At 42.2% G+C, this 23,676-nt stretch overlaps 1 protein-coding gene across 9 annotated transcripts in view; it reads right to left on the reverse strand.

The window, feature by feature from the left end:
• LOC115102304 (ankyrin repeat and SAM domain-containing protein 1A-like) overlaps positions 1-23,676 on the reverse strand; it is a 119,938-nt gene that overhangs the window by 77,290 nt on the left and 18,972 nt on the right. For 8 of the 9 annotated variants that reach the window (XM_065005427.1, XM_065005424.1, XM_065005426.1 and 5 more), the window contains exons 2-4: positions 8,598-8,678; positions 5,302-5,458; positions 4,236-4,301 (exon numbers count right to left, since the gene is read on the reverse strand). In XM_065005427.1, coding sequence (XP_064861499.1) covers positions 4,236-4,301; positions 5,302-5,458; positions 8,598-8,678 — 304 coding nt within the window. The remainder of the gene's footprint in view (positions 1-4,235; positions 4,302-5,301; positions 5,459-8,597; positions 8,679-23,676) is intronic. The other variant, XM_065005428.1, reaches the window with a different exon arrangement.

A 23,676-nucleotide genomic window follows, 5' to 3' on the forward strand; every position in this document is an offset into this window, starting at 1 on the left:
AGATGCTAAACGTGTTGATGGAGACCAGGAGATGCTAAACGTGTTGATGGAGACCAGGAGATGCTAAAGTCGTGTTGATGGAGCCCAGGAGATGCTAAACGTGTTGATGGAGACCAGGAGATGCTAAACGTGTTGATGGAGAACCAGGAGATGCTAAACGTGTTGATGGAGAACCAGGAGATGCTAAACGTGTTGATGGAGACCAGGAGATGCTAAACGTGTTGATGGAGACCAGGAGATGCTAAACGTGCTGATGGAGACCAGGAGATGCTAAATTTCGTGTTGATGGAGAACAGGAGATGCTAAACGTGTTGATGGAGAAGAGGAGATGCTAAACGTGTTGATGGAGACCAGAGATGCTAAACGTTTATCTTGATGGAGACCTATAGATGCTAAACGTGTTGATGGAGACCAGGAGATGCTCCCGCACATTGGCTAACGTGTTGATGGAGACCAGGAGATGCTAAACGTGTTGATGGAGACCAGGAGATGCTAAAACGTGTTGACAGAACCTCAGGAGATGCTAAACGTGTTGATGGAGACCTTTTAGGAGATGCTTTCTAATGTGTTGATGGAGACTTAGGAGATACTAAACGTGTTGATGGAGACCAGGAGATGCTAAACGTGTTGATGGAGACCAGGAGATGCTAAACGTGTTGATGGAGACCAGGAGATGCTAAAAAAAGGAACGTGTTGATGGAGACCAGTGAATGCAGGTGACAGGTCTTTTTTCCCCTGTTTGATGGGCCATTCTAAAATAAATAATGGATTTATTGTGATGTATAAATCGTGTTTATGGAGACCAGGAGATGCTAAACGTGTTGATGGAGACCAGGAGATGCTAAACGTGTTGATGGAGACCAGGAGATGCTAAACGTGTTGATGGAAACCAGGAGATGCTAAACGTGTTGATGGAGACCAGGAGATGCTAAACGTGTTGATGGAGACCAGGAGATGCTAAACGTGTTGATGGAGACCAGGAGATGCTAAACGTGTTGATGGAGACCAGGAGATGCTAAACGTGTTGATGGAGACCAGGAGATGCTAAATGTGTTGATGGATGCTAAACATGGAGAACAGGAGATGCTAAACGTGTTGATGGAGACCAGGAGATGCTAAATGTGTTGATGGAGACTAGGAGATACTAAACGTGTTGATGGAGACCAGGAGATGCTAAACGTGTTGATGGAGACCAGGAGATGCTAAACGTGTTGATGGAGACCAGGAGATGCTAAACGTGTTGATGGAGACCAGGAGATGCTAAACGTGTTGATGGAGACCAGGAGATGCTAAACGTGTTGATGGAGACCAGGAGATGCTAAACGTGTTGATGGAGACCAGGAGATGCTAATTGTGTTGATGGAGTCCAGGAGATATAAACGTGTTTATGGAGACCAGGAGATGCTAAACGTGTTTATGGAGACTAGGAGATGCTAAACGTGTTTATGTTAATTAACGGCAATTACCATGACACTGGCAGTCTTTTGCATGACAATAATCGGCTGACAAAATGTCATGACCGCCACATCCCTATTCTGTCCCCAAGGGATTGATTCATATTCATGACTAATGAGAGAGGATGATCCCAAAGAGGATGATCATCAAAGTTCTTCAACTAATTACTTCTCAGTAACCAGAAGGCAGGGGTGAAAGTAGAATGAATTTATGGGCCTAATCATATAATTACAAATACTGTATAATATTAGTATGATCTCTGTGGGCCTAGTCGTAAAGATGTATCATTTAACTTTTACCATGTATTACCTTTTATTGTGACATAAACCCAACCAGTCATGATGTTTTCATCAGTTTGACAAACAATCACTTCAGAAGGCTCCTTTACTAGGCTACCCGCGCACATTCATCCACTCACAACACATTTCCAGCCTCCAAACAGTGGTGAATGGAAAGAGACATCTGTTACACAAAACACCAGAAATTGTAAGGACATTTAGCAATCATCATTAGGCCATCATTTATGCTGTCGGCCACTGCTGTTGGCCACTCATCTCTGCCTCATCTCTGCCAGTGTTCTGGTCGAACTACAATGCATTTTGGAGTGTAGGTTAAACAGTACCAGTCAAGTTAGGACACACCTACTCATTCAAGGGTTTGTCTTTATTTTTTACAATTTTCTACATTGTAGAATAATAGTGAAGACATCAAAACTATGAAATAACACATATGGAATAATGCAATAACCAAAAAAAGTGTTATTTTATATTTTATATTCTTCAAACTAGACACCCTTTGCCTTTGACACCTTTGCACACTCTTGGCATTCTCTCAACCAGCTTCATGAGGTAGTCAGCTGGAATGCAATTCAATTAACAGGTGTGCCTTGTTAAAAGTTAGACTTGTGGAATTTCTTGCCTTCTTAATGCGTTTGAGCCAATCAGTTGTGTTGTGACAAGGGGTGGTATACAGAAGATAGCACTATTTGGTAAAAGACCAAGTCCATATTATGGAAAGAACATCTCAAATAAGCAGAGAAACAACAGTCCATCATTACTTTAAGACCTGGTCCGTCAATACGGAAAATTTGTGCAGTCGCAAAATCCATCAAGCGCTATGATGAAACTCGCTCTCATGAGGACCGCCACAGGAAAAGAAGACCCAGAGTTACCTCTGCTGCAGAGGATAAGTTCATTACAGTTACCAACCTCAGAAATTGCAGCCCAAATAAATGCTTCACAGATTTCAAGTAAAAGACACATCTCAATATCAACTGTTCAGAGGAGACTGTGTGAATCAGGCCTTCATGGTCGAATTGCTGCAAAGAAACCACTACTAAAGAACACCAATAAGAAGAGAAAGAAACATGAGAAATGGACATTAGACTGGTGGAAGTCTGTCCTTTAGCCTGATGAGTCCAAATTTGATATTTTGATATTTATATCAATATAAAATTTGATATTTTGGGTTCCTACCGCCGTGTTTTGAGAGACTCAGAGTAGGTGAACGGATGATCTCTGCATGTGTGGTTTCCACTGTGAAACATGGAGGAGGAGGTGTGATGGTGTAGGGGTGCGTTGCTGGTGACATTGTCAAGGCACACTTAACCAGCATGGCTACCACAGCATTCTGTAGCAATACGCCATTCCATTTGGTTTGCGCTTAGTGGGACTATCATTTGTTTTCCAACAGGACAATGACCCAAAACACACCTTCAGGCTGTGTAGGGGCTATTTGACCATGGAGAGTGATGCATCAGATGACCTGGCCTCCCCAATCATCCGTCAACCCAATTGAGATGGTTTGGGATGAGTTGGACCGCAGAGTGAAGGAAAAGCAGCCAAGAAGTGCTCAGCATATGTGGGAACTCCTTCAAGACTGTTGGAAAGCATTCCCCCATGAAGCTGGTTGAGATAATGCCAAGAGTGTGCAAAGCTGTCTTCAAGACAAAGGGTGGCTACTTTGAAGAATCTCAAATATAAAATATATTTTGATATGTTTAACACTTTTTGGGTTACTACATAATTCCATGGGTTACGTCATAGTTTTGATGTCTTCACTATTAAACAACGTAGAAAATAGTAAAAATAAAGAAAAACCCTTGAATGAGTAAGTGTGTCCGAACTTTTGACTGGTACTGTAAATCAAATCCACCCGTTTTCAAGTCCATTTGCTAATTGTTCATGCCTTTGACATGCAGTAATGATCAAAATGATTGTAATAGCCTACAGTTTGTTGACATTTTTGTTTTAATTATCGTGATAGGCTCATGTTTTACCGGTACGACGTACCCCCACTATTTATTTTGCCGGGACGCCGTACCGCCTTTCGCCTGCCAGAAGATGAAATTATCTAGAGAAAGAACCCCAAGAAATCAAAAGATATGTGCCCAGAAAAAGTAAAAAAGTCAGTGTCCAGTTCTCTTATCTTTGATAAACAGACCGGCAGTGCAAGCTCAGCATCAAACCCAAGCATCAAGCTCAGCATCAAACCCAAGCATCAAGCTCAGCATCAAACCCAAGCATCAAGTTCAGCATCAAACCCAAGCATCAAGCTCAGCATCAAACCCAAGCATCAAGCTCAGCATCAAACCCAAGCATCAAGCTCAGCATCAAACCCAAGCATCAAGCTCAGCATCAAACCCAAGCATCAAGTTCAGCATCAAACCCAAGCATCAAGCCCAAGCATGGCGAACAGCTGGTGCGCAACTAGCTGTGTGCATACTTTGGAAGCAGGAAAGCGGGCAGTCTGTCGGTCTGTCTGTCTATCTGGGTACACACCTTGGCATTAATATGCAGGTCAAAGGGCCCACAGCGTTTCAACTCTTTGTGCTCTACAGAGGAGCTCTAGGAGGGAAGATAAATGAGGCAATGGTTTTTCACTCACATACAGGCAATGAATGACTGTCAGTTGCAAAAATGTATCAAAATAAATTAACAGAAATATGAACAAAGTTGAGTTAATGAATGAACAGGTGTTTATGAACAGGCATATTGTTGAAGAGAAATTACACAAAATGTGATGGCAATGGATCAAAGAAATACATTAACATGGCTGCAAACTGGGAGTCTAATACACTCAAATGTCTCTGAAGTACTATTGGTAAGTACTACAGTGATGGTAAACTTTATGGCTATGATTTCATTTGTTCCATTGCCTCATAATGGGTCATTTCTTCCCAAATGGTAAAGATACTGAGATCACAGACAGGACAGGTTAAAGACTGAAGGTGCTGCTGGTGGTTATGCAGTTTGCAGTCTCTACACACCATGCCTGGTTTTAACACGTTACAACATAAACACATCAATCAAGACACATTCACTTGGCTGGCGTCTAGTCGCTTCAACACAAATATTAGTGCATTTGAATTCATGCTGCAATGCAGTTAATGTGTATGGTTTTGCAGTGAAAAAACAAGCTATGCCATACTGTATTCTACAAAATGCAATTCCCAAAGAAAGGGAAATGGTTTCGGCAAACCACAGACAGAGCGAGTCGAGTAAGACCGTCCACATTGTACTTAGTTGAAAATCAATCCTATAGAAAGGAGCTCAGCGAGGTCAAATGTGTAAATGAATGATGAGCTGTATAGGCCAGATCTCGCTCTTTAAAACTGCATGTGACTAACAGGAACAGGAAGTAACACTAGAGCTCATTGTCTAGTTTGTGAGTTATGAAACGTTAACTGCACAGACCTGTTCCTTCCTTCTCATACACAGATCAGATTGATAAAAATGTTTAAAAAGCATTGCTACTCTTAGCAAAGGAAGATTGATTCATTGAGGCGTGGGAAAGGGGAACATGGATTGTGAAAAGGGAGCTTCAGGTAGTAGGGGGAAGTCAGACCTGCTCGTTGAGTTTGGGGTGTGAGGGGCCTTGGTGAATGAGTAGCCTGACGATCCTTTGGTCCCCCTTCCATGCGGCCAGGTGCAGGGGGTAGCAGCCCTTATTGTCAGCGATGTTGGTCAAGGCCTCGTTACGTAGCAGCGCCTCCACTACCTCACTGCGGATGGGACAAACGGGGTCAGAAGAGTTGTACATGTTCATTATGTAGGTGATGTTGACAGTAAACGGTGTCATTGTTAACCCCATAATTATAGCATTTCAGGGCTCAACACTAATGCTTGTCCTCTTGCCAGGGGCAGGTAAAACACATAGTGGGACAAGCAGATTAAATTGTCCAAATGAACATGTAAAAAAACGTGGATGGGATGTGTTGCACACTGTCCTCCCAATCTCTGCAGAGTGCATCGGCAAATAATTGTTGTAGGCCTGCATTGACAGGCACGAGCGGTTTTTCAATCATGCAGTCACACGATGCGTTTTATATTTATTAAAGCGAGCCTGGGGGAGGTAAAATAATTATAAGCATCAGACAAACATATTGTGTAGTTCGGCTGGTTATCTCGCTGGTTATCTATTTAGGTATTAGCATGTATTCATCGTATTGTCATATCCAACATCCGAAACAACTTCCCACAGTCACTTGTGTTCAACCACAAAATGGCCGTCACACAGTTGATACGGGCGTGCAGATGAAACTAATGCTGGATACTCCGGTTGTAAAACGCTCAAAACGGGGTGAAATAATTCTGGCACCATTGGAAAGCTGGGATTTTCCTCTATTCAATACTGGCCATGCAATTCTGACATAGTAAAAAATAAATAATCTTAGAATAGCCTATTTGACAAGTAACTCATATGCTGTCAAGATCTCCCCTGAAAATGACATATTCTAGCCAAACAAAACAGGGAAACATGTCTTAGTTAGCTACCTTACTTTAAAGTCACCCACCTCAGCCATTTGATTCCTCGTTCATTGAATGAGGGAATGATTTTATAGAGACAAAAAAAAGTATTGGGTTGTAACTGTAATGTTGCAGGCTGGCAAACCATCCTCCAGGAGAGTCAAGGAGAGCTACTGGGTGTGCAGGATTTTGCTCCAGCCCTGCACTAACACATTGTAAAGAATCACCTGCTTAAGAGTCCCTTGATAAGCTGACTCGATAAGCTCACCTTGATAAGCTGACTCGATAAGCTCACCTTGATAAGCTGACTAGGGTATGTTTAAACAGGGTTGGGTCAAAAGCCTGCAGACCCAGTAGCTTTCCAGATGAAGGGTTGACAACATACATTTTATACAGTAGCCTATTCGCACAGTATTTTACTTTGTGGGGTGACTTGCTCAAGGCCACAACGGCAGGATATACAATACATGGGATCAGAGACCAACAACCAACAGTTCCTTGCTGAAACAAATTTTTTCAGTCACCGTTTTGGCTCATGGTGTTACAGATTTGTTTTACATTGTTGGACAAGTGAGCTTTCAGACAAGTAAAACTTTTTTTTATATATATACAGTGCCTTGCGAAAGTATTCGGCCCCCTTGAACTTTGCGACCTTTTGCCACATTTCAGGCTTCAAACATAAAGATATAAAACTGTATTTTTTTGTGAAGAATCAACAACAAGTGGGACACAATCATGAAGTGGAACGACATTTATTGGATATTTCAAACTTTTTTAACAAATCAAAAACTGAAAAATTGGGCGTGCAAAATTATTCAGCCCCCTTAAGTTAATACTTTGTAGCGCCACCTTTTGCTGCGATTACAGCTGTAAGTCGCTTGGGGTATGTCTCTATCAGTTTTGCACATCGAGAGACTGACATTTTTTCCCATTCCTCCTTGCAAAACAGCTCAAGCTCAGTGAGGTTGGATGGAGAGCATTTGTGAACAGCAGTTTTCAGTTCTTTCCACAGATTCTCGATCGGATTCAGGTCTGGACTTTGACTTGGCCATTCTAACACCTGGATATGTTTATTTTTGAACCATTCCATTGTAGATTTTGCTTTATGTTTTGGATCATTGTCTTGTTGGAAGACAAATCTCCGTCCCAGTCTCAGGTCTTTTGCAGGCTCCATCAGGTTCTTCCAGAATGGTCCTGTATTTGGCTCCATCCATCTTCCCATCAATTTTAACCATCTTCCCTGTCCCTGCTGACAAAAAGCAGGCCCAAACCATGATGCTGCCACCACCATGTTTGACAGTGGGGATGGTGTGTTCAGGGTGATGAGCTGTGTTGCTTTTACGCCAAACATAACGTTTTGCATTGTTGCCAAAAAGTTCAATTTTGGTTTCATCTGACCAGAGCACCTTCTTCCACATGTTTGGTGTGTCTCCCAGGTGGCTTGTGGCAAACTTTAAACAACACTTTTTATGGATATCTTTAAGAAATGGCTTTCTTCTTGCCACTCTTCCATAAAGGCCAGATTTGTGCAATATACGACTGATTGTTGTCCTATGGACAGAGTCTCCCACCTCAGCTGTAGATCTCTGCAGTTCATCCAGTGATCATGGGCCTCTTGGCTGCATCTCTGATCAGTCTTCTCCTTGTATGAGCTGAAAGTTTAGAGGGACGGCCAGGTCTTGGTAGATTTGCAGTGGTCTGATACTCCTTCCATTTCAATATTATCGCTTGCACAGTGCTCCTTGGGATGTTTAAAGCTTGGGAAATCTTTTTGTATCCAAATCCGACTTTAAACTTCTTCACAACAGTATCTCGGACCTGCCTGGTGTGTTCCTTGTTCTTCATGATGCTCTCTGCGCTTTTAACGGACCTCTGAGACTATCACAGTGCAGGTGCATTTATACAGAGACTTGATTACACACAGGTGGATTGTATTTATCATCATTAGTCATTTAGGTCAACATTGGATCATTCAGAGATCCTCACTGAACTTCTGGAGAGAGTTTGCTGCACTGAAAGTAAAGGGGCTGAATAATTTTGCACGCCCAATTTTTCAGTTTTTGATTTGTTAAAAAAGTTTGAAATATCCAGTAAATGTCGTTCCACTTCATGATTATGTCCCACTTGTTGTTGATTCTTCACAAAAAATACAGTTTTATATCTTTATGTTTGAAGCCTGAAATGTGGCAAAAGGTCGCAAAGTTCAAGGGGGCCGAATACTTTCGCAAGGCACTGTATATATATTTTTTTAATCTGTCCTACTTGCCCAATGGACCAGTGAAAAAAAAAAGCTAATCTCAAGCCCTGCATTTCACACAGGGTGGCCCCAACTCACACCAAAGGCAATCAATCTAAACTCCCATGACAAAAGAACACGACTCGCTATAGACCGACCTGTGTCCATTTAGGGCAGCATGGTGTAGAGGAGTGTATCCAGTGCTGTCCACACAGTTTACATTAGGACCCCTCCAGATACTGTGGAGAGAAAGAGGGAACATTAGATCATGTAACAAAGGTCACTGTATAATTCAGGTGAGGGAAGAGCTTAATTACTCCTTTCAGGAATGGGGAGTTTTTCAGGATAAAAATCATTCCAAAACGGAGCTAAGCACAGGCAAAATCCTAGAGGAAAACCTTGTTCAGTCTGCTTTCCACCAGACACTGGGAGATGAATTCACCTATCAGCAGGACAAGAACCTAAAACACAAAGCCAAATCTACACTGGAGTTGCTTATCAATAAGACAGTGAATGTTCCTGAGTGTCCGAGTTGCAGTTTTGACTCATGGCAAGACTTGAAAATGGTTGTCTTGCAATGATCGACAACCAATTTGACAGAGCATGAATAACGTTTTAAAGAATGAGAAAATATTGTAATATTACAAAGTTCTTAGAGATTTACCCAGAAAGACTCACAGCTGTAATCACAGCATAAGGTGATACTAACATTCATTGACTCAGGAGTGTGAATGCTTATGTAAATTAGATATTTTTGTCTACCACTGCTAGAAGAAGAGGTCTCAGTGACTTTGAAAGAGGGGTCTCAAAGGAGCATAGGGGGTTTAAAGTGTGTGTGTGTGTGTGTGTGTGTGTCAGTCACCAGATCAACCCAATTAAACACTTAAGAGAGATTCTGGAGCGGCGCCTGAGACAGCATTTTCCACCACCATCAACAAAACACTAAAACATGGAATTTCTCGTGGAAGAATGGTGTGGCATTCCTCCAAAACAGTTCCAGACACTTGTGGAATCTATGCCAAGGCGCATTGAAGCTGTTCTGGCGGCCCAAAGCCCTATGAAGACACGATGTTAGTGGTTCCTTTATTTTGCCAGTCACCTGTACGATCCACAATGTTATCTCCCTGCTGAATGAGATCTGAGTGTATTCCCACACAGCCAGAGGGAGGGCCTATACAGGGCTAGGAATACTAGGTGGGTGTGGCTGAACAAAACTGATAACGTCCCAGGCTTAGGCTGTATTGTTGTGTGCCGTGGTTCACAGTAGAGGTCGACCGATTAGGATTTTTCAACGCCGATACCGATTATTGGAGGACCAAAAAAGCGGATACGGAATAAATCGGACGATTTTTTTTATGTATTTGTAATAATGACAATTACAATACTGAATGAACACTTATTTTATCTTAATATAATACATCAATAAAATCAATTTAGCCTCAAATAAATAATGAAACATGTTCAATTTGGTTTAAATAATGCAAAAGCAAAGTGTTGGAGAAGAACGTAAAAGCCATGCAAGGAAGCTAACGTTTAAGTTCCTTGCTCAGAACATGAGAACATATGAAAGCTGGTGGTTCCTTTTAACATGAGTCTTCAATATTCCCAGGTAAGAAGTTTTAGGTTGTAGTTATTATAGGAATTATAGGACTATTTCCCTCTATACCATTTGTATTTCATTAACCTTTGACTATTGGATGTTCTTATAGGCACTTTAGTATTGCCAGTGTAACAGTATAACTTCCGTCCCTCTCCTCGCTCCTCCCTGGGCTCGAACCAGCAACACAACGACAACAGCCACCATCGAAGCAGCGTTAACCATGCAGGGGAACCACCACTCCAAGTCTCAGAGCGGGTGACGTTTGAAACGCTATTAGCGCGCACCTCGCTAACTAGCCAGCCATTTCACATCGGTTACACCAGTATCATCTCAGGAGTTGATAGGCTTGAAGTCATAAGCAGCGCAATGCTTGATGCACAATGAAGAGCTGCTGGCAAAACGCACGAAAGTGCTGTTTGTATGAATGCTTACGAGCCTGCGGCTGCCTACCACCGCTCAGTCAAACACTTGTATGCTCAGTCAGATTATATGCAACGCAGGACACACTAGATAAACTAGTAATATCATCAACCATGTGTAGTTAACTAGCGATTATGATTGATTGATTGTTTTTTATGAGATAAGTTTAACCTGTTGCTCCTACCCTCTACTTTTTTGAACATTTTGTTAAAAATCGCGCAACATTTCAGCGCCCTGCTACTCATGCCAGGAATATAGTACGTTCATATGGTTAGAATGTGTGGATAGGAAACCCTCGGACGTTTTTAAAACTGGTTAAATCACGACTGTGGCTATTACATAACGTGCGTTACATCGGAAAGCGCAGGAAAACCTGATCACAGAAAATGGAAATAAATATCCTTGCGCCACTTCCAGCAATTGTTAACAGTGAGCCGAATTAGATAAGACCGAGCATTCAACTCCCACAGCATCCCCATGTTGTCTAGAGTCTTGTGAATTGAATCCTCTTTGATTCTTGGTTGAACCGAAACAGGGGCACCACTTACCTCCGGTCTCCGCCCAGATCATTCCGGAAGAGCTCTCTCGTGAAATTTTTTCCAAGACGACAGCTAATGATTTTGACATCGCCTATGGATGATTTTTATCGCTTATTAACGTTTACTAATACCTAAAGTAGCATTACAAACGTATTTGAAGTGTTTTGTGAAAGTTTATCGTCTACTTTTTGAATTTTAAAAATGACGTTACGTTGTGAAATCGCTGTTTTTTCGTTTATCACACAGTCTACATATAACGATATCTTGGCTTTATATGGCCCGATTTAATCGAAATAAAGACCCAATAGTGTTTATGGGACATCTAGGAGTGCCAACAAAGAAGATGGTGAAAGGTAATGACTGTTTTCTATTTTATTGTGCGGTTTGTGTAACGCCGAAATGCTAATTATTTTGTTTACGTCCCCTGCTGTGCTTTTGTGTTGAAGTGTATTGGTGCATGCTATCAGATAATAGCTTCTCATGCTGTCGCCGAAAAGCATTTTAAAAATCTGACTTGTTGCCTGGATTCACAACGCGTGTAGCTTTAATTTGATACCCTGCATGTGTATTTTAATGAACTTTTGAGTTTTAACTAATACTATTAGCATTTAGCGTAGCGCATTTGCATTTCCAGAGCTCTAGTTGGGACGCAAGCGTCCCAAGTAGAGGCAAGAGGTTAATGCTAGCTAGCAACTTACCTTCGCTTACTGCATTCGCGTAACAGGCAGTCTCCTTGTGGAGTGCAACAAGAGGCAGGTGGTTATAGCGTTGGACTAGTTAACTGTAAGTTTGCAAGATTGGATTCCCCGAGCTGACAAGTTGAAAATCTGTCATTCTGCCCCTGAACGAGGCAGTTAACCCACCGTTCCTAGGCCGTCATTGAAAATAAGAATGTGTTCTTAACTGACTTGCCTAGTTAAATAAAGGTGTAATTTTTTTTTTTGTGCCGATTTCCGATTGTTATGAAAACTTGAAATCGCCCCTAATTAAATCGGCCATTCCGATTAATTGGTCGACCTCTAGTTCACAGCCTAGCTCAGCCCAGTTCAGCTCAAACCCAGGTGGGAGGCGTTCCCTAAGGAATTGTACCACAGGACTGAGAGAGAGGGAAAGGGAAAGGAATGAGGAAGCATGGGCCAAGCCAGCAGCACTCGGCAGTGGAGGAGGGAGGGGGTTGGTACAGTATGTACACACAAAAACTAACACAGCAGGAGGGCAGCCAGGTTGGTGTCACAGGTCAGTGTCCACCAAGCACATAGCCCAGCCACACCCACAAAGCCCCCTTTACATCAACAAACATACAAGTGCAAACCATACCGAGTTCCTCATGATTGCCTAAAGCAAACATAGGCCTATCAGGAAGGAACATAGTATCTTAATTCAGTCATTACCTACATAGCCCTGGAAAACACTACTATATCATAATAAAACATCTCTGTTCAGCCTCAGTGCAGTGGAATAGCCAGTTATCCAATATTTGTGCAACACAATCTGAAAATGACCTCATTTCGGTATGTGCATAATTAGTCCATTAACGGCATTATCAACCCACCCTTTGATCACTTTGTCCCCCGCCACTGCATCAAATGTGGTTAGAGAGCTTTTATTGAAGGGTCTGGGCTAGGGGATATACAGGCTTAAATGGTATATAGCTGTAGATCTGTCATCCACTTAAAACTGAACTCAGCTGTCAGCTGAGATGGTTTGTTTCTTTTAATCAGCGGATAGAGAGACAGAGAGAGTAGTTAAACAGGCAAATGGAAACCAGGGTCCTGGGAGGGTCCTGCCAAAATCGGGCCTACAGTACCACTGGGATGTGACTGCACAGTGAGAACATTCTAAATGAACCATGTGAAAAGAACATTCCAGCACAGCACTGGAAAAACAATGGTCTGAGAGAGGAGAGATGGGATGGCTCACATGAAGAGAAATGAGAAGGAGATGGCTCACAAGAAGACAGCACGCTGAAGTGGAACCTAGAGAGGGATTGCATCAAGAGTAGGGATGATGATGATGCTGCTGCTGCTGCTGCACCACACTAACATTTAATCTAACATTTGACCCAGATTAAAAGGGAAACAGAGTTCACACAACATTAATCCATATCATACATGCGCACATAACCTGAAAAAGTAACTGAGGACACGCAACACACACTTTACAGTGCTGACATGATGCTTAATCTCAGAAAGGTCTTACGAATGGGGCGATAATGGTGACAACATGATGACATGACCATTGCCTGTGGAGAGGAGGGGGGCACAAGGCAGTAGGAGGGCACGGACAACAGGAAGCCCCCCTTCATAGCTCCACACTGGCATCGCTCTGGCAACGAGCCCCTCTCGTTTTTGTCACTTGGCTGTAACTGTCGCTTTTACTCCCTAAAATAAAAATCCCATAATAACTCTGAGAGCAGTCTGCAACAACCCAGTCAAAGAAGTCTCATTAAATAAGTGTCTCTCCATTCTATCCTCCAGAACAATACAGGCCGAAGCTCTGCACCAGGAAGTAGAGAATCTTTAGATGAGCCCTTCCCTCTATAGTGTTACATCAGCAGTCCTTACCATTGCCTAATCAACCCCAATTGCAGGCATGTATGGACCTATAGGCCTGCTACATGCATCTCACAGTCAGCAGGAGAGGAAGATATCAGTGGCAGTCTGCGGCACAGGCTAGTGCTATACTAGCAGAGGGAGCAAGGAGGATATAGAGGGATTTCAGAAAGTATTCATACCCCTTGACTTATTCCACATTGTGTTGTGTTACAGCCTGAACTCAAAACGTATTACATGTATTTTTCAACCATCTACACACAATACCCCATAATAACAAAGTGAAAACATGTTGAGAGAAAGTTGTATATTTTTGGAAATGAAATACAGAAATCCCCTTTACATAAGTATTCACACCCATGAGTCAATACATTGTATAAGCATCTTTGGCAGCAATTACAAGTGTGACTTTTTCGGGGTAAGTCTCTAAGAGCGTTCCACATCTGGGTTGTGTAACATTTGCCCACTATTCTTTTACAAATTATTCAAGCTCTGTCAAATATATTGTTGATCATTACTAAACAACCATTTTCAGGTCTTGCCATAGATTATCAAGTAGATTTAAGTCAAAACTGTAACTCAGCCAGTCAGGAACATTCACAGTCTTCTTGGTATGCAACTCCAATGTAGATTGTGTTATTGTCCTGCTGAAAGGTGAATTCATCACCCAGTGATTTTGCCTGTGCTTAGCTCCATTTAGTTAATTTTTTTTATCCTGAAAAACTCCCAAATCCTTAATGATTACAAGCACACACAAAACATGATGCAGCCACCATTATGCTTGAAAATATGGCGTGGTACCGACTAATGTGTTGTATTGGATTTGCCCCAACTATAACACTTTGTATTCAGGACAGTATTACTTTAGTGGCTTATTGCAAACAGGAGTATTTTTTTCTATACAGGCCTTCTTATTTTCACTCCATCAGTTAGGTTAGTATTGTGGAGTAACTACAATGTTTTTGATCTCCTACCACAGCCATTAAACTCTGTTTTAAAGTCACCATTGCCCTGAGTGGTTTCCTATTTCTCCGGCAACGGCGTTAGGAAGGACGCCTGTATCTTTGTAGTGACAGAGTGTATTGATACACCATCCAAAGTGTAATTAATAATCTCACAATGATCAAAGGGGTATTCAATGTATTTTTATTTCATCTACCAATAGGTGCCCTTATTTGCTAGGCATTGGAAAACCTTACTGGTCTTTGTGGTTTAAACTGTTTTTGAAATTCATTGCTATACTGGAGGGACCTTACATATGTGTGGAGTACAGAGATGATGTAGTCATTCAAAAAATTCTGTTAAACACTTATTTCATACAGAGGGAGTCCATGCAATTTATGTGACTTGATAAGCACATTTTTACTCATAAAATTATTTAGGCTTACTATAACAAAGGGGTTGAATACTTATTGGCTCAAGACATTTCAGCTTAAAATGTTAAATGTATCAACATTTCTAATAGGGCTGTCCACGACTAAAGAAAATGTTGGTCAACCAAGAGTCGACTGTTCTTTCAAACAATCGATTGGTAGACATTTTAAAAATGTGTATTTTCCCATATATTTACACACCCTATGTGTTTTTAAAATATCAACTAGCCTATATGTAGGCTAATGAGTTGTTTTATGCTTTAAGCACACTGAGATTAAGACACTCAAATGACTCAAGAGGGAGAAAGAAATCAAGGTAACCAGAAGAAAAAACCTGTTCCCGACCCTCCTCCTCCCCCTTGCTGCTGGCCTTTGCAGATTCTGCCATTATGCTCCTGAAGCTGCCAGTAATAGGCTACACTACGGGTCAGCAACCTTTTCCATTTGGAGTGCCAAATTATCTCACAATTTCTACCGATCTGTGTGCCAGTTATGTTTTTCATGTGCACATTTTCGTGGAAGTTTCACTTAATTTATAATAAAGTATTAGTATCTCAAAATCATCATCATCATGTGGTTTATAAAAATTGTAAAAGTAACTTCTATTGCCATTACCAACTATGTAGGCTAAAATAGCTTACATAAATCCAACAAATAAAAACATTGCAGCCTGCAGGTAGAAAATATCTTGATAAAAATAAATATCCCATAAATCACATTGGCTATGCATGGCCTCTCTGCAAGGAACGTGAAACATTGTATCAACTATCAACATGGTCGGCATGAAGCTCTTGCTAGCAAACTTGCAACATTGTATAAAATATTCTGGGCACTCAGAATTTCCCCAAGCTCCAGACAGAAACAGCTGTAGACTATTTGCGCAAAGGATAAGAAGTAAATCAAGAAGGCCTATTTTACAATGTTTCCACACAAGCGTAGCCTAGGTTGTGCGGTCCGCAAACAACGTGTCCATTCAGACAATGAGAACGGTAAAAGACTGTAATAATAATATATTGAATGCATTAAGAGAAATTAGCTTAACCAAACAAACATTGTAGATTAGAACAGTAAATGTACTACTGGTAATACTAGTGTGCCATACACGCGGCCTCCGCAATGGATTAGTCCACTGTGACAGGCGTGAATCAGACAGGTGTCTCGTGTTCCATAAAAAAATATATATATTTGCGACTGCTGGAATAATCAAATCTCGGTCGACCAACAGCCTATCGACCAAACAATTGACCAGTTGACTAAATGGGGTCAGCCATCATTTCTAAAAACATAATTTCACTTTGACATTACGGGGTATTGTGTGTAGGACAGTGACAAAAAAAATCGAAATTTATCCCATTTTAAATTAAGGCTGTAACACAAAAATGTGTAAAAAGTCAAGGGGTGTGAATACTTTCTGAAGGCACTTATAGTGGGGAAGTATATTCTTCTGCCCAGGGGAAGGAAATCCCCTAGAGATCCAACGCAAATCCCTCCAGACCAGCACCCCCAAGCACCTCAGCTAAGTAGTGAGGAGTACTGCACAGGACACTGGACTTGCACATTTCCAGTTTCATGCCCACTGAACATAATACACACAAAAACCTAGCGGAAGAAAAAACTCAAATGTCAGCTCGCTAGTTGCTGTCCCAGATAATAAAATATTTTATATAACAGATTACTGCAAAAAATGAATAACCAAATTAGAAAAATGCTCTGGTCTTGTTGTGCTGCCTGCATGATTACATACAGTATATGCAAGGTCTGACTGCAAGCATGAAAGGCTGTTATAGAATGCAGGACAGACACTGACTGGAAGCAGTTTGAAATATATCCTAAAATGTGTCAGAATGAGGCCCTTCGACCGCACCTCGAAGTGTAAGGCTCACCACCTCCCCTGAGCATCTTAACAGGGGCATGAGTCAGTGCTAGTGGCACTTGACAATACACTTCATCCCCTTATAGCTAGAGCGATTCAGAACCAACTGGACTGAGGGACAGTCAGAGCTTAAAGAAGCAAGGCGGGGGGGACAAAATGGAGTTGATTTGGTTGGAGTGGGGAGGGGTATGATGCATGGCAACTGACTTAAGAATTCCTCTTTGAAAGGAAAGAGCTAATCCCTAATATCCCTGAGGGAATATCAGCTTGATGAGGATGAAGTCTGAAAGAGATTCTGGGGGCTTTAATGCCACGTTGCACAAAGCTTGGCCAGTAAAAGGACAAATTATAATAATACCATTCCTCTCACTCTCTCTTACATTCTTTGTGTTTAAGGAGAAGACTGATGAAGCTACTCATGGATGCCCAAGACGTCTTCACGGACCCCATTCTCTGCCTTTATCCTCTGTGTCACTCTCCCAAAAACTCTGACGGAAATCTCTTTTTAGCCTCTGTTGCTGCCCTCTTCTTGCCATTTGTCTTTGTCTCTTTCGGATCCACTACGGCAGCATCTACAGTACTATGAGCCAAACAACCCTGTGGTTTCCAAGTTAGTAGCTACGTGAAAACAACTCCATTTCAACAGTATTACAACATGGCAAGGTGAAGTAGAGCAGTGGAAGGGGAAAGCAGCAGTCCTGGGACTTTAGGGACCTGATTGCTGTGCCGCTGGGTGGAAAGACCAGGTGAGGCTGAGCCCCAGTGTCAAATAAACAGATTTGTCCTCAGGCCAATTAAGCAGTGCGACCACACAGCTAGGGATTAGTGGTGCAGCAGTACCCAAGGGCAGGCTGTCCAGTGGTGCCTGGCGCATAGCGGGGGCACTGCCAGGGCAATTGGGCTTAATTAAGCGGAGGGATGGCTGCTGGTCGGGCATTGAGACCAGATGCGCCATTTGCCAAACAGTAGCTCAGCAAGCCTCTCAGAGACAGTGTCCACTACCTGTACTGTACAGTCTCCAGTCCCCATGAGAGAGACCGGCACTTCTCTACCTGCCAATGTCCTAGCTCCCACAGTGGATTATACTGAATCACATTGACTTAATGATGTCAGAGCTGTAGCGTACAGCAGCGTGAGGTAAGACTGACAACTGCGCATGTCAGGGCTGAGTCGTTCCATGTCATTTCAACAAGCCATGACACCCACCATCTCAGATTGCTCTGAAACTGTTTCTGTGGTTAGAAACAGGTGATCGGCATTACTGAAACATTTTGTTGAAATAAAATGTTATCTTGGAGAAATTAAGCTAATTGATTGCAGCCTAAATTAGCCATTTAAATTTACAGGATTCAGATAATAATAGTACGTAACATTCGATTTGGACCAAACTTCTTCCTACCAATTAGTAAAACTCCAAGAAATGATCAAAAGTCACGCACGGACCCCCCTCACACAGGGCTCTAAAGTGTGACCATTTTAGTCGCATATGTTACTAAATATTTTGCTGTGCAACTTGCCGTTTTATATTAGGAGCACCAGTGCAACTATCTATAAAAAACATCACCTATAATAATTGTTGTAATGATTAGGCTTCCCTGTACTGTTGTTCCCGAGTGCACTAGAGAAAATGGCCTCCGCCTTTAAAAAAAACTCCTCAGACTAACCTATTAATATTCAAGCCATCATTGAAGGGTCAGTCCAGCACAGCGATAGAGCGAGCGATAGAGCGAGCGAGAGACGATGGGACCACTGAGCACCATGGCTATGGTGCACACATTTTCCACAACTTAAAACATAGGCTTACTGCTAATAAAGTTAAAGATGCATTCAAATTAGTGTTGATTAGGGATGGGTACTGAAACCCGGTATTAAAACGGGCCCAGGGGCTAAATAATGAAAGACCGTAGTATCGATAAGCTCTAACGTTATTGGTTCTGCTTTCCGTACTGGAGAACTTAAGAAAATAAATGTCCTATTTATTATTGCTACATAAACGTTATCTTGCACATTTTATCTCACCAACCATTTCTAATTTGCAATAAGATGAAGACATTTGTCTTTCACTATACCCAATCCAGAAGAGAGGTCTCTCTGGCGGGGAGCCTGTGTCACACACACACAAAATATCCTGCTCTTAATTAGTAACGATGGCAGAGCGAACTAAACGTTCAAAAGAGTCACCAGAGTCGATGCTGACAATGCTCGTTGCCACAAGTGCAACAAGACTTTTTCTTGTAAGGGCGGAAACACAAGCAATCTGTCCGAACATCTATCGAAAGCGCACAGATTTCGACTGCATGGCTTGTAGCTCATCTCTCGTTGCCCGATCTACGTCAGGTATGTATGCTAGCAGCCTAGAGACCACACACAGAGTTAACCCAATTCAGAGAACATGGGTTCCTGATCAAAAGGAACCATGATTGTTTAGCTATGGGTGTGTTCACCCATTTAAAGATTACGCTACTTTTTTGTTAAAGTTGCAACCACAGTGAACCAACCCATTCCTCCCTGAAATACCGCTGGTCCAAGCCAAAGACAAGCCCAAAGCCCCTTCACAATGGCAGCTAGTGGGAGGATGACTGAGGAGAGGGTGAATGAGTGCCACCCAGCCGTGACCAAGTTCATAGTGAAAGGCCTACACTCCTTTGCAACAGTGGAGTCCAAGGGCTTTAGGTAACAGTCTGTCAGTATATACTGAGCTGTATACATTTTTTAGGATATAGTAGTATAAAAGGGTTGTATGTTAGTCCCATCACTCCACAATACAATACACAATAATGATAATTCAACACATGAAAACATTTATTTTTACTGTAGGGAGATGAGCAAGGCACTCAACCCCAAATATACCCCTCCCTCCAGGAGTTGCCTATAACACATTCATTCCTACCTGGTATGGTGTAGAAAAGGCCAATGTGATACCTAGGCTGAAGGGCGTGCCAAAGCTGGCCATCACATCAGACGGATGGACCAGCCTCTGTCAGGACCACTCTCTCACTGTTACAGTGCACTACACAAGCCAGGGCAGTGTAAAACAGAAGGTCCTCCACACCAGGGCAGTGTAAAACAGAAGGTCCTCCACACCAGGGCAGTGTAAAACAGAAGGTCCTCCACACCAGGGCAGTGTAAAACAGAAGGTCCTCCACACCAGGGCAGTGTAAAACAGAAGGTCCTCCACACCAGGGCAGTGTAAAACAGAAGGTCCTCCTCACCAGGGCAGTGTAAAACAGAAGGTCCTCCTCATCAGGGCAGTGTAAAACAGAAGGTCCTCCACACCAGGGCAGTGTAAAACAGAAGGTCCTCCACACCAGGGCAGTGTAAACCAGAAGGTCCTCCACACCAGGGCAGTGAACAAATCACAACTGGCGAAGTAGTGGCAGAGGAGATCTCAGACATTCTGGAAGAGTTTGAGATAGACCCAAGCAAGATTGTAGTTCAAGAGATCCTCAATGTCCAAAACAGTATTGAAGGAAAAGCAGCAGCTCCTTGGTAAGAAGCCAGTTCAATCTATTAAAGTATTATTTAGAAATTCCCACATTTAACTATTTAATTCAATATTCAAGTGTGCGGTAATTAAATGTATGTTGTTTGTTGTTGTTGTTGTTTCAGGCCTTCCGCAACACTCACTCATCCTTGATGTCAAGACCAGATGGAACTCTATCTAATGATAGAGAGATTCATGGAGCAGTATCCAGCGATCCAAGCAGCAGCCTTGGACCCACGATGGTCCAGGACAATCTGGGCCGTCCGAAGGACGAGGACTTCCATAAGGCTGAGGAGTTTGTCCAGCTCATGAGAATCCTCTATACAGCCACACTGTGTCTGTCATGTGGACAAAATGCCACCTGTGGACAGATCATACCCATCCTCCAAAAACTGGAAGAGTACTTGCTTCACTGTGAAGCATGAAGATGCTAAATCTGTGGCAACAATCAAAAGGTGTGGGAGAACCTCTTCGAGAGCTATCAGGATGAGGACTTTCAAGCCTTCCTGCATGCGGCCACAGCAATGGACCCCAGATTTAAAGGGAGGCCGGTGAGTGACGCCTTCCTCAGCATGTCCCAGGTGGCAACTGTTGAGGCCAATGTGACAGGAGCAACACCAGGGCTGTCAGAGGAGCCGGAGCAGACAGACACAGAGCACCAGCAAGTCACCAGGAGGAGTCTGAAGGAGAAAGAGAGGAAATGGAGGAGACAGTCCCTCCATTGTACAAAACAAGGAGTGCCTTGGAGGACCTGTGCCTCCCATCCCCATGGCTGAAGATCCTGTGATGTGGTGGTGGGGGAAGAGAGCTACTCTGTCCCTCCTCACAGACAGTGCAACAAGCTACCTCTGTGCTCAAGCCTCCTCCACCCCTAGAGAGGGTAGTTTCTACTGCAGGGAACACAATAAGCCAGGAGAGGTTCCGACTTCTGCCAGAGAAGACAAATATGTTGATCTTTCTCCAGAGGAACTGTTAAGAACTGTTTGTCCTTTTGCAGCCTACCTGCGTGCCCCACCCGTGTTGCTCTATACCACTGTCTTTTCATTTGCAGGAAAATGTGTTTATTTCATTTGTTTTACATTTCCATCATCACAACATCTGAGTCTATAATAGTGATTTGTTCAAAACATTGCTGTTTCTTTTGCTGTAAATAATTGTTTATTTTACATTTCAGAAAAAAAAAAAAAAAATATTTTACCAGGCAAGTCAGTTAAGAACAAATTCTTATTTTCAATGACGGCCTAGGAACAGTGGGTTAACTCCCTGTTCAGGGGCAGAACGACAGATTTGCACCTTTGTCAGCTCGGGGATTTGAACTTGCAACCTTCCGGTTACTAGTCCACCGCTCTAACCACTAGGCTACCCTGCCGCCCCAAAATAAAGCAATGTTAATTCTGTTCTTAATTTGTTTTGTTTTGTAAAAAATAAAAGAACCGAAAAGAATACCGTTAAAAGTACATGATCGTTAAGCAGTATCGGTAAGAGTAGTAATACCGTTAAAAGTACATGATCGTTATGCTCTGTTATAATCTCCACCCAGCACAGCCAGAAGAGGACTGGCCACCCCACATATGCGCTCTCTAATTCTCTGTTTCTTTCTCTCTCTCAGAGGACCTGAGCCCTAGGACCATGCCCCAGGACTACCTGACATGATGACTCCTTGCTGTCCCCAGTCCACCTGACCGTGCTGCTGCTCCAGTTTCAACTGTTCTGCCTTATTATTATTCGACCATGCTGGTCATTTATGAACATTTGAACATCTTGGCCATGTTCTGTTATAATCTCCACCTGGCACAGCCAGAAGAGGACTGGCCACCCCACATAGCCTGGTTCCTCTCTAGGTTTCTTCCTAGGTTTTGGCCTTTCTAGGGAGTTTTTCCTAGCCACCGTGCTTCTACACCTGCATTGCTTGCTGTTTGGGGTTTTAGGCTGGGTTTCTGTACAGCACTTTGAGATATCAGCTGATGTACGAAGGGCTATATAAATGAAGGGCTATATACCGTTAAAGTACATGATCGATAAGCAGTATCGGTAAGAGTAGTAATACCGTTAAAATACATGATCGATAAGCAGTATCTGTAAGAGTAGTAATACCGTTAAAATCTTAATGATACCCATCGCTATTCCTGATTGCAAAATGAAGTTTGCCTAATTTCAGTTTGAGACAAAACAAGCAAATGTAGTGTACAGAATCATTGTACCATCTAAACCACGCTGTGAAATATATTTCCCTTAACAAATGAGAGTTTAACCTCTTCGAGATAGGGGGCGCTCTTTTAATTTTGGAATAAAAACGTTCCCGTTTTAAACAAGATATTTTGTCACGAAAAGATGCTCGACTATGCATGGAATTGACAGCCTTGGAAAGACAAAACTCGGACGTTTCCAAAACTGCAAAGATATTATCTGTGAGTCCCCCAGAACTAATGCTACAGGCGAAACCAAGATGAAGTTTCATACAGGAAATGCCCCAGAATCTGAAGGCGCTGTGTTCCAATGTCTCCTTATATGGCTGTGAATGTGCCAGGAATGAGCCTGCGCTTTCTGTCGTTTCCCGCCATTGTCTGCAGCATTGTGACGTGTTTGTAGGCATATCATTGGAAGATTGACCATAAGAGACTACATTTACCTGGTGTCCCGCCCGGTGTCCTGTGTCGAAATTATTGCGTAATCTGTAGGTCCATGCGCGTTCCATTTCTTCAGAAGAGAAAGTAAACTGCCACGATGGATTTTATCGTCGATAGATATGTGAAAAACAACTTGAGGATTGATTCTAAACATCGGTTTGCCATGTTTCTGCCGATATTATGGAGTTAATTTGGAAAAAAGTTAGCGTTTTAATGACTTTTTATTTTTTTTCCTTACCCAAACGTGATGAACAAAACGGAGCGATTAGTCGACACAAATAATATTTTTTGTAAAAACGGAACATTTGCTATCTAACAGAGTCTCCTCATTGAAAACATCTGAAGTTCTTCAAAGGTAAATGATTTTATTTGAATTCTTTTCTGGTTTTTGTGGAAAATGTTGCATGCTGAAATAGAGGCATAATCCTATGCTAGGCTAATACTAATACTAATACTGTTACACAAATGCTTGTTTAGCTATGGTTCAAAAGCATATTTTGAAAATCTGAGATGACAGTGTTGTTAACAAAAGGCTAAGCTTGAGAGCAAATAGATTAATTTCATTTCATTAGCGATTTTCATGAATAGTTAACGTTGTGTTATGCTAATGAGCTTGCGGATAGATTTACACAATCCTGGATACAGGTTTTTTTCGTAGCTAAACGTGACGCAGAAAACGGAGCGATTTGTCCTAAACAAATAATCTTTAGGAAAAACTGAACATTTGCTATCTGAGAGTCTCCTCATTGAAAACATCCGAAGTTCTTCA

This window comes from Oncorhynchus nerka, linkage group LG20 (genome assembly GCF_034236695.1).
Source record: "Oncorhynchus nerka isolate Pitt River linkage group LG20, Oner_Uvic_2.0, whole genome shotgun sequence".
NCBI classification, from domain to species: domain Eukaryota; kingdom Metazoa; phylum Chordata; class Actinopteri; order Salmoniformes; family Salmonidae; genus Oncorhynchus; species Oncorhynchus nerka.